The 13492-nt window shown below is 51.1% G+C and overlaps 1 protein-coding gene across 1 annotated transcript in view; it reads right to left on the reverse strand.

Moving 5' to 3' along the window:
- Positions 1-13492, reverse strand: part of LOC144724287 (pappalysin-1-like) — a 156978-nt gene that overhangs the window by 101969 nt on the left and 41517 nt on the right. Inside the window, exons 5-6 of the mRNA XM_078603273.1 lie at positions 12527-12820; positions 850-1042 (exon numbers count right to left, since the gene is read on the reverse strand). Of these exons, the coding sequence (XP_078459399.1) occupies positions 850-1042; positions 12527-12820 (487 nt within the window). The remainder of the gene's footprint in view (positions 1-849; positions 1043-12526; positions 12821-13492) is intronic.

The raw sequence follows: 13492 nt of genomic DNA on the forward strand, positions 1-13492 counted from the left end.
AGCAGTCCTCTGGCACTACACAAGCGCCCCCCACCACCCCCCCCCCGCTTTCCCGGTTGAACCATTGAACCATTTTCCCCCTCGCGCTTTGGCGGGGAGGGGGAAAGACGCCGGCCGTTTTTGGAAGTCACCTGATGGCGAGGGGCACCGTCCACCCATCCCCTCCCTGCTTGCCCCCCCCCCCGTCTACCTCCTCCTGCCCCCCCTTCTCCCCCCAACTCCCCCCACTAGCCCCAACCGAAACAGAACAACTGCATCTGTCGGCGGCGGCGTTGTGCGTTGCCTGTTGTGAATGTGGCGTTGCGTGGCGAGGACGGGCAATCGGTTGTGTCGCCGCTAAGCACGAGCAAAGCGGGCAAAGGCATAGGGCACCAAGCAGCTCAAGGGCTCTCTGGGATTCATGACAACAACAAAGATGCAGGGAGGCACCAAATGTATTGGGTCGAATTCAGATGCAACTCATCTCTCATTCCATTACACCTGTGTCTTCCTGGTCCACATTTCTCTCATCTCACGACATCTCTCCCTCTCTATCTCGTCGACATCTCTCTCATTCCGCTGCCCTCATCTCTTCGCCGTTCCCCCTCTTGTCCCATCTCATTACACCTCCTCTACGTTTTGTGCCTACGCGCATCTCTCTCGTCTCGCCGCATCCAAGCTATCTCTTGTCTGCATCTACTTCTGCCATCTCTAGCGCAGGCTTATAAATGGAAAGGGGAAGGAAAGAGCTGGGGCTGGGGGGGGGGGGGGGCTCGGAGGTGGGGGGGGGGGTACGGGGGGGTTAAGGGGGGGGGGGTCGCAAGCCCCCTCCACCGGGCACGGCGCGTGACTGCGAGCGTGCAGGAACACCTCTGGAAGACGTGGCCGTTGATGGGGGGCATCCACTGCAGGGTGAGCGAGCCTTCGTCGTGGGCAGCAGGGGTCGGCGGCATCGGCACGGGGAGGGGAGCGCGGTCCAGCCGCCAGCCCTCGTACACCAGGTCCAGGTAGCAGTGCATGCGTGCCACCTGGTTCGGCGTGAAAGAGTTGGTGCAGCCATCGTCTGGAATTTCAAAGCGGGTCGGTGGGTGGGGTGGGAGGGAAGTGATGACAATGGGAGATGACAACAGGGGCGTTTGGACGAGGTGTGGGATGGAGTGGAGAGGGACGAGGTGGTGGTGGCGAGCGGAGGGATTGATGGGAATGAAGGCGGGGGGTGGGGGGAAGAGGGTAGAGACATCATTGTTGCACTCACACCGCAAGTATTTTTGTGCGTGACATCTGGGGAAATGTAAGGTCGTTCATGTATACGTACCCTTGCGTTTGTTTGTTCTTCTCTACAATGAATCGTAACACGAAATGTAACGTGGCTGGGGGCTCCTCTTGTCGGTGTACGTATTTATGCCATTTTTTAAATGAAATATCGATGCAATAACGCACGGATGGAATTGCGTGCATATGGCCACAAATGCATGCAACGCTGCGTTATCCCGTACGAAATTCGAGCACAGTCCGTTTTAAGTAATCTTACGTAGCCTACATATTGCGTAACAACAAAAGGAAAGAGCCTTTGTTTACGCGGTCCATAATCAATCATTCGCGTTTATTCGGCCGTCTGTACTGTTTACCCACCGCACCGAGGACAGCGGCCCCGATGTTGTATCCGTTTACAGACGCTCCAAAAATAATAAAAGTGGTGCGATTATCGAACGCGCGCGCGCGCGCGCGTCTGGGGGCCGCTTTGATCGGCGAAATTAAAACCGTTCGTCTGCAGGGCCGGTCCGCTTGCAAAGATTACCGTCACAACAAAGCCGAGTCCCAGACATGACGTAATGGGATTCATAGCGAAACGCTACGGCAACCCACCCTACCCCCCCCAGGAACACCACCCCCCCCCCCCGTGCGATATCATGATCGGCCGTCTGTAGCGAGACAGCTACTGGATAGGGCTCCGACGGCGAGGGAGCTGATAACCCATTTCTCTGCCTCTTCGCTCAAAACCGCGGAGAGGCTGCGGAATTGGCCGCGTGCGAGGCCCATTTTTTTTTCGTCGCACCTTTTAACAATTTTCAAATGAGAAATTCAGATTGGGTATTTTTATTATTTTTATTCTAAAAAGAAAATGACAATAAAATGCGCGATAAGTAAAACACGTAGATTTCTTAGCGCCGGGGTGAAATAACACGGCGCGGCTAAGGATGGGGACTCTGCAACAAACCGGTTAACAAGGGAGAGTGGTTGGGGGAGGGGGGGTTGGGCCGGCAGTTTTTTTGTGACCGCTGTGAGGAGGATTCCTTTGCGGAACTGAAAGAATTTGACCGTGGGTGGCCCGTGCCGCTCTTCGAGCAAAAAAAAGGCAACATCGCTACTTGCTCTCCCGAGTCACGAAAGGCCAAGAGACCCCGAAAGAGCCAATGTGCGTGGCATCGGAAATCGTGGCGATGTTATGCAATCGATGATAGGACACTCTTCTTCTTGGTTCTTTCGGTAAAGTCACGTAGTCTGTCTCTCCGACAGCGTCTGTCTTTCCGACAGCCCTGTTCTTCACCTGAGGACGGCTGCTTGCGTTGTGGCCGAAACGTCGTGATAATTGTATGTTATTATCTTTTATTTTTATTATTTTATTATTTCCCTTCTACGTGACTTTACCGAAAGAACCAGGAAGATGAATCCCTGCAGTCACGAAAGCTTTAAATCTAGATAGGACACTCGGTTTTTTTTGCCTAAAGTGTCCAAATAGCAAATTCCGCGGAAAATGAAGATTTTTTTTTATATCGGTGAATCTTTATTCATGCCTTGGCCAATTGCTTAGTCATGGGCAGCACCCAGCATCATTGGCCATCCCCAATAGTGCACGGGCATGTTTATGACGAAATTACTCTCAATAAATGCAAGCAGGTGGTCTTGGAGGCAACACTTTGTTTAATGGAATAGAAAAGCAATAAATAAAGCCTTGAAGCAGTACTTGAAAATTACCCAATATTTTACTGCTCAAAGCAAAAAGGGGTTCATAAAACTACAACAATGGACCGTTTTTTTGGTGTGTGTGTGTGTTCGTGATTGTACGTAACGTATGTTTTACAGGTCAGCGCGTGATCTTTGTGATTAGCCGTTATTAAATGGGGCTGTTTGACTGCTCGCAGGGACTAATGCGCCGGCATCAGCGTCGAGCTGGACTGATGAAAGAGCGTGAGTTATGGTTTGAGTTATAAATGCATTCATCATCCACTTCACTGCTGCTCAGGAATGTACACAGCTGAATAAAAAAAATTACAACGACATGACACCCTCCCCCCCTCCAAGGTGTATATATATATAACACACACACACACAGCATGAAAGCGAAGAGATACGTATACACAAACAGAAAACACATTTGACAAACGCATGCGGCATCTAAGAGGCAACAGATACCTCGACAACAACTGGCACTAGCTCAACACGATTCACAATGCGTCTACAAATACAATTTGTTTTTGGAAGAAAAAGTGGGGCTTTGGCAGGACATATTGACGGAAGGAATGATGACCGGTGGGTTGGTCGAGACGACCAATGGATCGAATCGGCAGCCAAAGGACAGAACATACCAGATAATGCATCCATCCATGTCGGAGATCGGAGCTATGAAATCAGCTTGCATGCAAGAGCTGGACGGATTGTTATGTTGCAGGACCTATTAGAGGATGGTTACACGTTAACTACCTCGCCTGGTACACAGGAGGTCGTGGGTTCAATCCCAACCCTGACGGCCCCCTGTATATTTTTATGTTCTCCCTGTGGTCCGCGCGGATTTTTCTCCGGGTCCTCCGGTGTTTTTCCCTCCACATTTTAGAAACAAGCATGTCGAGTATTTCCCTGCTATAAATGTCCACGTGATAAGCCACTTTGTTGAGCTATCACTTGTGGCCAGGTTTCTTCTGAAAAAGATATTTCTAAAAAAAGTTTTTGTTCAATTTAGATCGTGATGGCATGGGATGCCTTCATTCAGCAATGGCTGATGAAGATGCTGAAAGTTTCCAAATAGAAATATGAGCACGTGGCAGACGCTGCTGCCTTGGCTGTGTGGCAGCAGAGCCAGCGAGTTTCACAGCCAGTGAGGAACGCTCCACTGTATTCCAAAGCTGCGTCATTGTCCTTTTCACATCTGATGACTGTTATTTTTTTTTCCCTCCTTCAAACTTTTGACAAAGTCTGCCTTGCACAAAAAAATATACACACATTCTTTCCCAACCAACAGCCAACTAATTACCCTCCTGGCAAGGAACACAGATTACATTTCTTCGTTCATTCATTGTCACGGACTTTTAAAACAAGACTGTTGTGGTATTTCACTCAGTGGTTGTACAAACAAACGCTGACACAAACCTGCTGAGCCTGTGCCACGATTATAAATTGTACATATCTACCGATCGCAAAGCGGTGCTCATTTGGCGGAGCGGAGTCATGGAAGGTTCGCGCAATGTGCCACGAACCGAGGTGACTTGAGTTTGATTCCCAGCCGTGGGCAGCATCAGCGGCATGCGAGATATCTGGGCCGGTCCTGGAAAAACCTTTGACCTTCAACCAACCTACTCCCCCCCCCACCAACATCACATAAGAGCGACCTTCATCCAACAGTGGACTGAAAAAAAAAGATTGTAATATATTAATGTTATTTAAAACGAATCTATTGTTGCGTATGGCATCACGCTTAGGAGCTGAGTGTCACGAGAGGGCTTCGAGAAAGAGTTTGCGTCGTTTTGATGTCCCTCCTCAGCTGAAGGAGGGGCAGACTACGGTGGTTTACTACGCAGTCCATCGTTTGGGTCGAATGTTCCACAATGTGTAACACCGCTTCGAACGAACTCTCTCGCTCCCGGCGCTGCTAGAATATTCCTCCTCCTTCCATCTCTCCAGCGGCGCCAAAACCACCTTGTCCGCCCCATGAAGATCAATCAGAAGTGCAAGATGCCCTTCCCCCCTGCCTCCCCCACCCCCCTCCTAATCCTTACCACCAGGTAACCGACTGTTTGGTAACCACCAAAATATGCAACATCAAGAAGTCCACCACGAGCGTTGAATTCCCGCCCACTCTCCCCAACCCTCGAAATTTAATTTCGGTGGTGCCATCGGCATCGCGAGATGTCAAAAAAAAACATTTCTAATTCTGCAGCTCGTGGCGCATCACCCTGTGCCGGGGAGGTGTGGTGCCATTTTCTTCTTTCCCGCAATTGATTTTTCTAGAATAATTGTTTCATTTTAATATCGGCGTTTTTTATGTATCCCACGCAAACATCATCCGCGTGACAATTTGTTGGAATCCGGTTCGCGGTGTAACGATGCGTACGTTACATCGGTGATCATTTGCTTCTTCAGCTCACAAATACATCTGTCGAACCACGCATGTTTAAGGATCGATGTTTACCAATTCATTTACGGTACGTTGCATGCAATGGATTCATGTGACCGCCGCAACCACTAGTGGCCGCTACACACACTGTACTGGACAGTAATTCCTTATTTAACGCGGTAGATGCGTTCCTGAAAAGTCACCCCGTTGCGCGACAAAGAACTGAGATGAGACGACGCCACTGTGTACTGCATCATTCCGCGTCCCGCATCGTACCGCTTAGCCACGCAAGCTCGGGAAAGTAGTTCGTCCGTGTTATAAATGGTGCAAATTCCGCATTTCAATGGTGCACGCTACGCGTTATAACAATGCGCGTTCCGCGTTGTGTGAAAGTGTTCCCTCGTGGAAGAACCGCGTTGCAGAGACAACGCGTTGTAGTTTAAATACCGGCACGCGCGTTAAGCGAGCACTTGCCGTACGGTAATGGTTAAGAAATCCATTGATTATATTATTGAATTATGACAGGTCGTCGGATTTCCAGTTAGGGGCGGGTGAATCTTTATCTCTCCACATCTCCAATAATGCCCCCCACCGCCAACTAATCCCCTGAGATTGCTGAGCGCACTGTAAGATTAAATTAACATCGTTAATATTATGCGCAAATGACCTTCGCTTAACACCAGGAGAGAAAGCAATGACAATTGAAGTCTCTTCTTCAAGGGGACACCGGGATATGCCCACCGATTGCTCGCACCAACAGACGCGCGCGAACGAAATGAATGAAACAAAGGATCCATCACGGCTACATGGCACGGACCGTCGTCACCGTCACCATCACCAGTGTCATCATCGTATCCGCGCGGTATTTGTCTGCCAACCCACACTGGGAGAGTGCGGACGAGAAGGGAGCCGCGACCCCTACTCCCTGTATCCCCCCCCACCACAACCCACCACATCCCCGCGAGCCTCGGAGCCGTCTGCCCGTCGTGCCAGCACGTGACCTTGGAGGGGCTGGACGAGGTCAAAAGCGGGAGACGCTCAGCGTGCAAATGACGTGGGTCGGCGGCCACCCACCCAGCCATCCCCGACGACGCCTCCTCCTCCTCCTTGGCGGCCGGGTGACTTTGATGGATACGTTCGAACCGTGGCCCGGTCGCAGAAGCTCAAACCCTCCCTGGGGGGTCTCTTTCTCTCTCTCTCTCCCCCTCTCTCTCGCGCGCGTCAATTCGCCACGGCCGCGCTTCGCTGTAAACACCGCGCATGGGAGAGCGGCGGGGAAGAAACAAAAACCGAATGGACCGCGTGCGTTATACGATGTGGTGGTGGGGGGGGGCGCGAGAAGCTAACCGAATGAACCTAGCCCACGCCATGGCCCAACACTCAGCAACTAGCCAGCCACGTGGACTAAAAGCCACTATTGCTCGCCCTTGCAAACGGCCAACCAGCCACAAGTGCCAGAGTCCTACCACGAATGCGTTCGTCGCTTAACCACGGCTACCAAGCGCTGTCACCCAGCCTCTTTAGGCAACCAGCAGATAAGTGGTGCTGGTAACCAGTCGGACACATTAATTCTAGATTTGAAGCTTTCGTGACTGCAATGATTCATACTCTTAGTTCTTTCGGTAAGTCACGTAGGTAAAAAATGAAATAAAAATTAATAAAAAATTAAATAATAAAAATCACGACGTTTCGGAGTCAACACAAGTCTCCGTCATCAGGTGGGACCGTCACGGCCAGATTTGCTGCATCAAGTGAGGCAGGGATTCAAGATGCAAGCTCTTACACAGCAGCAGATGTGAGTGTGAAAGCGATGGGTATTACCTTGTTATCGGACACATATTACACAGCCCCATCCGTGGCATCGTTAACATTCACCAACCAGCCATTCAAACGCCGGGTACGAGTCCGATCACGAACCCGACCCATCCGGCCAACCAGCCACCAGGTACGAACGCTCACCCTAAACAACGAGCCTACTCGCCACCTGATCCTCCTGTTGGCCCCGAAGCAACTCATCATGTAACCACTGGCACCGAGCTCTTCCCCTATCCCTAACCAGTGACCCAAACCTTCATCACCGACTACCACGAGCACTGTGACCTCGTCCCGTGTACCCGAACCCCACCACCCCGGGCCCTTGTCAATGTTTTGTTTCCTTTGCAGTTTTCGTGATTGCCATCGCGCAATGCGGCGCATTGAAACAGCATTTGGTTGTCGCTCTTGTGGTTTTGTTGTTGTTGTTGTTGGTGGTGGTGTTGGTGGCACAACAAACAAAAGTCACGAACGCACCGCGGCTCGGCGTCGGCTAATGAACCCGGGAGCGCGCAGCGCACGCGTCAATCACAAGGGCCGACGACGACGGCGAGGAGGAGGAGGAGAAGAAGCAGCCCCCCCCCCCACCCACTGAGCAAGTTTAAACCCCAAAACACACACACACAAACACACACACACACCCGCTGGAGGGGAGAAATGTCACGTAGCGCCTCACTCTGCCACCCTCCCAACCCGGGGGCCCCCCAAGGGGGAGGGAGCGAGGGAGAGCTGGCTGGGGGGGGGGGACTGCGTGACGTTTTTGTTTCTACTCCGTGCATTAAAACCCCGCGCTCCTTCCTTGTGAGCCCATCTCGCCAGCTCAATGTTGCCATTAGGGGCCCACCACCCCCCCTCCTCTTTCTCTAACGCTAACCCGGCAATAGAATGACTTCCTGGTCTTGACAGTCCACCGGCGAGAAGCTGGGCTAAGCAAGCAGCAGGTAGCAACAGCAAGCAGCAGCAGCAAGCAGCCTTGAATGCGTTTTAAAAGCGAGCATCCCTCCGCCCAACCAGTGCCGGATTGTCCTCGGAGCACAAGTAGCTACACACGTGGTAGCTACACATGTAGCTACTACATGTGTAGCTACTACACATGTAGTAGCTACACACGTGGTAGCTACGGGCCCCGCACTTCCAATGGCCCCCGCGCTAAATGCTTTCAAGCTATCAATTCCGGTCCAGTGATTCTGCACTTGCTCTATTGCTATAGTACTCTACCGCCTTCAACTTTTATGAACGACTGGGTGTTTAGAGTTAGCGATTCGTCGTATTATCCGGCTGTATAGCGAATGAACAAATACAATGACATTACTGCGCAAGTAAAACATTTGTTGACTTAAAGCTTTCGTGACTGCAGGAATTCATATTATTGGGGTCTTTCGGTAAAGTAACGGAGATAGGTTCAAAGTCACGTAGATAGGTTTGTTATTTTCTTTGAACCGATCTGCGTGACTTTACCGAAAGACCCAAATAATATAAAAAAAAATGAGTGTTTTAATATTAGTGTGTGTGTTTTTATTTTATTTAGGGCCCCTTTATAGCATACGCTACAGGCCCATGCACTAGCTTCGTCCGCCACTGCGTCCAGCCTGAAACGTCGTAACTTGAGTCGCCGTGCGTGCGCGCGTCTCTCTCTCTCTCGCCGTCTTTGTGGGTCGCAGTGTCGCGAGCGTTCAGCGCGCTGCAGCTAAGAACCCGGGCGACCCGAGTTCGATTCGCGCTCACGGCCAACACCCGTCGACTCAAGACTCGAATAAGTACGTGGGTGCCACGTGCAAAATACCGCAACTCAGGGAGACAAAGGCGGCCGGGCGTGGTGCTGGTCACCCACTCCCGTCGATTGCCGTACCAGACTTCATAGGTGCTACTCGCGAACAGCACTTGCCCCAACGGTCTGTTTAGGCTACACGGGGGAGCTTTGTCTTTCTTTGTTGTTTGTGAGCATAGGGTTTTGTCGTGTTAGCGCTGTGAAATCGTTTCGGATCGTAACGTGTGTCGATTGGCATCGTGACCATTATGATATCCACAATTCGAAAACATAAAAAAATTACCCCCCAAGGCATGGGGCGCTTCCTCATCCAGCAGTGGGAAATGACGAGAGGGTTGACAATTGTAGGCGCGCGTGTGTGTGAAGAAGCAACGTTTCGATTGTTGTTTTATTTACAAATGGTATCAATTAAAAAAATATAAAAAATACCGATCCACCTCACAGATGACGACGACGACAATTCACAAAAATCTCAACGCTTTCGTCAATTGCAACTGGCCGACAGAGGAGAAGACAAACACCGAGAAATAGGTGAAGTATGGGTGAATTGCCCTCATTCGTAGCGGAGAGACACAGGCCAGAGGGATTATTAAGCGAACGAAAGTCGGAGAACTGCACGACCATCACCACAGCCGTCACGAGTTTGGTGCGCGACTCAAATGTTAATGGCTCTGACATTTCCGCACACCAACGGTAGCACGAAAACTCGTCAACAGCGGCCTGAAAACGTAGGCGAAAGTAGCGTTTGGGACGATGCATTCGCTCGAAAGGCGAAAGCTTCAGCCACGCACGGGTGAGTTGACGGCAGGTTTGTGTGCAGCAATGCCCCATTAACGAGGGACACAGGAAGGTTTCTCACCGCGGGGAACACACCCCTGCACAACCACCCTCTCGGCGGTATTCCCCGTCCAGAAATGTGGTCCACGTTAACCGTGCGGTCTGCACACACGCACGCGCGCACGCACGCGCACACGTGTCTGTGCGCGTGCGCGCGTGTGTGTGGGTGGGCGGTCCCGTAGCGGTTTAGCGCGCTAACGCCACGAACCCGGTGACCCGAGTTCGATTCCAGACCCAGGGCCAACGCGAGTGAAGGTTATCCGAACCGGTTCTGGGTGTCCGCTAAGTCGACTCAGGCCTAAAATGAGTAGCTGGTGCGGCGTGTAAGCATCGCCACTGGGGAGACAAAGGCGGCCCGGCGTTTGCTGGCCACCCACCCCCTCGTGTACCGTTCCGGCCTTCATAGTTGCTCGCTAACAGCACTTGTCCCTACAGTATGTTAAGGCTATATGGGGGATCTTTATCTTTGTATGTGTGCACGTGTGTAAGTATGCATATGTGTGCGTGAAAATGCGCGTTCGTGTGTGCGTGTGTTTTTGTATGCGTGTACACATTATTGAATGATTGCATGTGAACGTGTATATATGGGGGGGATCTTTATCTTTCAACCGACATGACTTTGTTGTGGTTTTCACTTTGTGAGAGACATCGTGTCAATTTACGGTGAGGGACAAAAAATATTACAGAAAGTATAATTCAAACACGTTGCCCTTCCCATAAGTCGTACCATTAACCATGTTTTGACTTTAATCAAGTGTAACAATGACAGAGTAAAATTATTCATAATGGTGATGTATTCAAATAAAAGATGTAGCTCATTTTACAAATGGAGAACCATTTATATAAAAAAACAAATGTAAACGGCTCTCTAAAATATATGTATTCCTGAAACACATTAATCACCAGGAGGATTCAAATACCCCACCAAAAAAAAACATCAAAGTGAAATAGCTGTCGAGAAGTGGTCCAGTTTGCTCGGGAGACAAAGACGACGTGAAAAGGCACCCTAGATCGAGCAGCACCCCTGAGAGTCGGGGTTTGAATCCGGGCAGCCGTCCATGATCACAGCGGAGATTCTCAAGTGTGGCGGCGTTGATGATCCCACTCGGCCGAACCGCTCGCAAATGAACGCGCGCACAAAAGACGCCACCGTGCCTCGTTCGCATCTCGACTATTTTCGCTCATTTGTGCCTCTGAGAACGGGACATGACCAGTTTGACGAACACGTGAAAACGCTCTTTGTGGGAGGCACATGACGTTATTTTGAACCCGGCGGACTGAAGTAACCTCAGCAGTACAGCAGCAGCAGTTGTATGGCGTCATTGTCATAGGGGGGGCCGTCCATAAATGGCGTCACGCGATTTTGGACGATTTTTGACCCCCCCCCCCTTCGTCACACATGGCGTCACACAAAGTCAGACTCCCCCTCAAATATGACGTCACAAAGCTCTGCCCCCCCCCCCCAAAAAAAAAACATGCTCAAATCGCTTTAAACTATTGTCTTTGTAGTGCGTATTTAATGTGGCGCTGCACTCTGATGTTGTAGGCAAAACATTTATTTAAAAAGTCTATTTCATTAAGTTGAACGTTTTGATTTAAAGAACCAAGAATATAAGTATATTTATTTAAAGTTGCGCATATTGATGTGACGTCACATTTCTTCCCCCCCCCCCCCTCGTCACACATCGTCACAAATGTCTGACCACCCCCCCCCCCCCAGGTGCGTGACGTCATTTATGGACGGCCCCTAGGGCGGTTCTCAGACACGTGGTGGTTACGCTCCGCTGGCTGTGAGAGTGTCCCAAATGAAGTGCGGAAAGCTTCATCTGTTGACGCCACCCCAACGAGTGACAGGCGAACTCCCGATTGCTTTTGAATGGACACTTTGCCGACAGCACGGAGGAGCCGCTGGTATAGGCGCGTGAACGCTAAATCTTTTATGTATGCACGTTGAACTTCTTTCGTACCGTACGTGTCCAACCGTGGCTCATCGGAGGTACCGGGGAAGGACATCAAATCGCGTGCATGGACCTGGATGGAGTCGGGACTTAACTCCTCGTCGAATGTATTTTGGGGTCGCTCGTAGACCGCAGTAGGTGGCACGTGACCAGCGGTAGGCACAGCAATAGCGAGAGTTATACTGGATGTGGTGTGACCGGAGCACGGAAATAGCTCTTGACCCCTACCCCCACCGATGTGTATTCGGGTCGAGGCGCGTGTTGTTTGGCGTGCTGTCCGACGTGTCGCAGCACGTGCTTCTTCGGGAGCGAACCGTCGGCGTCAAACGACACGCGGCACGACCAGAGAGCACGTCGCGGGGCGGGATTGGGATGGCAGCAGTGCCGGATTATCCTCGTAGCACGAGTAGCTACACATGTAGTAGCTACGGGCTACTACTACACATGTAGTAGCTGCACGTGCTACGGGCCCCGCACTTTCAAGGGCCCCGTGCTAAATACTTTCAAGCTATCAATTCCAGTTCAAATATTCCGCACTTGCTCTATTACTATAGTACTATACCGCCTTCAACTTTTATGAACGACTGGGTGTTTAAAGTTAGCCATTTGTCGTATTATCTGGCTGTAAAGCTAATGAAAAAATACAATTACTTTACCATGCAAGTAAAAATTTGTGTTTTAATATTTAAGTGTTTTTTTTTCAGTTTAGGGTCCCCTTATAACATCATGCTACAAGTCCGGCACTGGGTGGGAGAAAGCTGTCACGGCGCGACCGCGAAAACCTACCGCGGTAGACAGAGCCGAACCCAACGTAACCCCTGGGGAATTGGCGCGTAGCCTCACCGGCGTAGCTCATGTAGTTGTTGAACGGCGTGTGCTGAAAGTAGCGCTGGTTGCAGGTGTCGTTGCGAGGCTCCGGGTCGTGGCACAGCTTATTCTGCGGCGTGGGGGCCGTGTCGGCGCAGAGGTCCCCCTTCTCCAGCGACGGGGTGGTCTCCTGGCAGGGGTCGTTGCAGGATTCGGTCTCCGACACCCCCCGGAAGACGTGGTACAGTCCCAGGTTGTGGCCCAGCTCGTGGATGATGGTGTGCGTGTGTCCGGCCTTGCCATAGTACGTGGGATTGAGCACCACACCACCTGCACGTTCCGAACGATTAATTACGACGATTGATAATCAATACGCAATCATCACAGTGGCAGACACTGGCGGCGAGATGGCGGCGAGACGTCGACCCGGGCGCAGACGGAAATTACAGAAGGCCCAATTTTAAACACGTGATTAAAGCCGTGGATAATTGCAGCCACTTCAATTGTGGTATTTATAATTTAGACGGAGCAAAAAAAAAACAGATTCCATCTCCGTCAGAATATAAGCGGCAATTGTAATATTATCAGATTGCGAATTATGCCGTTTTCCCCATTTTCGCACTAATTATTCGAATGAAACGTCGTGCGGTTGCGTTGAGCGTTAAACTGCACAGCGAGCACCCTTGTTTAGCCAAATGAAGCCGAATGGGCGTCCTGCAAAACGACACACGCATCTCTATTGCTTACGGGGCGCAAGCGAGACGGTGGTTTCACACACTGCCCCGAACCCGACGAACCTGAGTTCCGTTCCCGGCCAGGGCTAAACGCGAGAGGGGTGAGGGATATCTGAACGCGTCCCTCGGCACCCACGCCTCTCCACCCCCCTTTAGTAGAAACCCGCACCGACCGTTGCATGGTGAAGTATGGTCGAAGGAATCCCATGTCCGACAAATCGTGGGGAGAGGGGAGGCATTCATCCAGCAGCGGACGGACAAGGCACTG

Source organism: Lampetra planeri, chromosome 20 (assembly GCF_965212315.1).
Source record: "Lampetra planeri chromosome 20, kcLamPlan1.2.h2, whole genome shotgun sequence".
In the NCBI taxonomy this organism is placed as follows: Eukaryota; Metazoa; Chordata; class Hyperoartia; order Petromyzontiformes; family Petromyzontidae; genus Lampetra; species Lampetra planeri.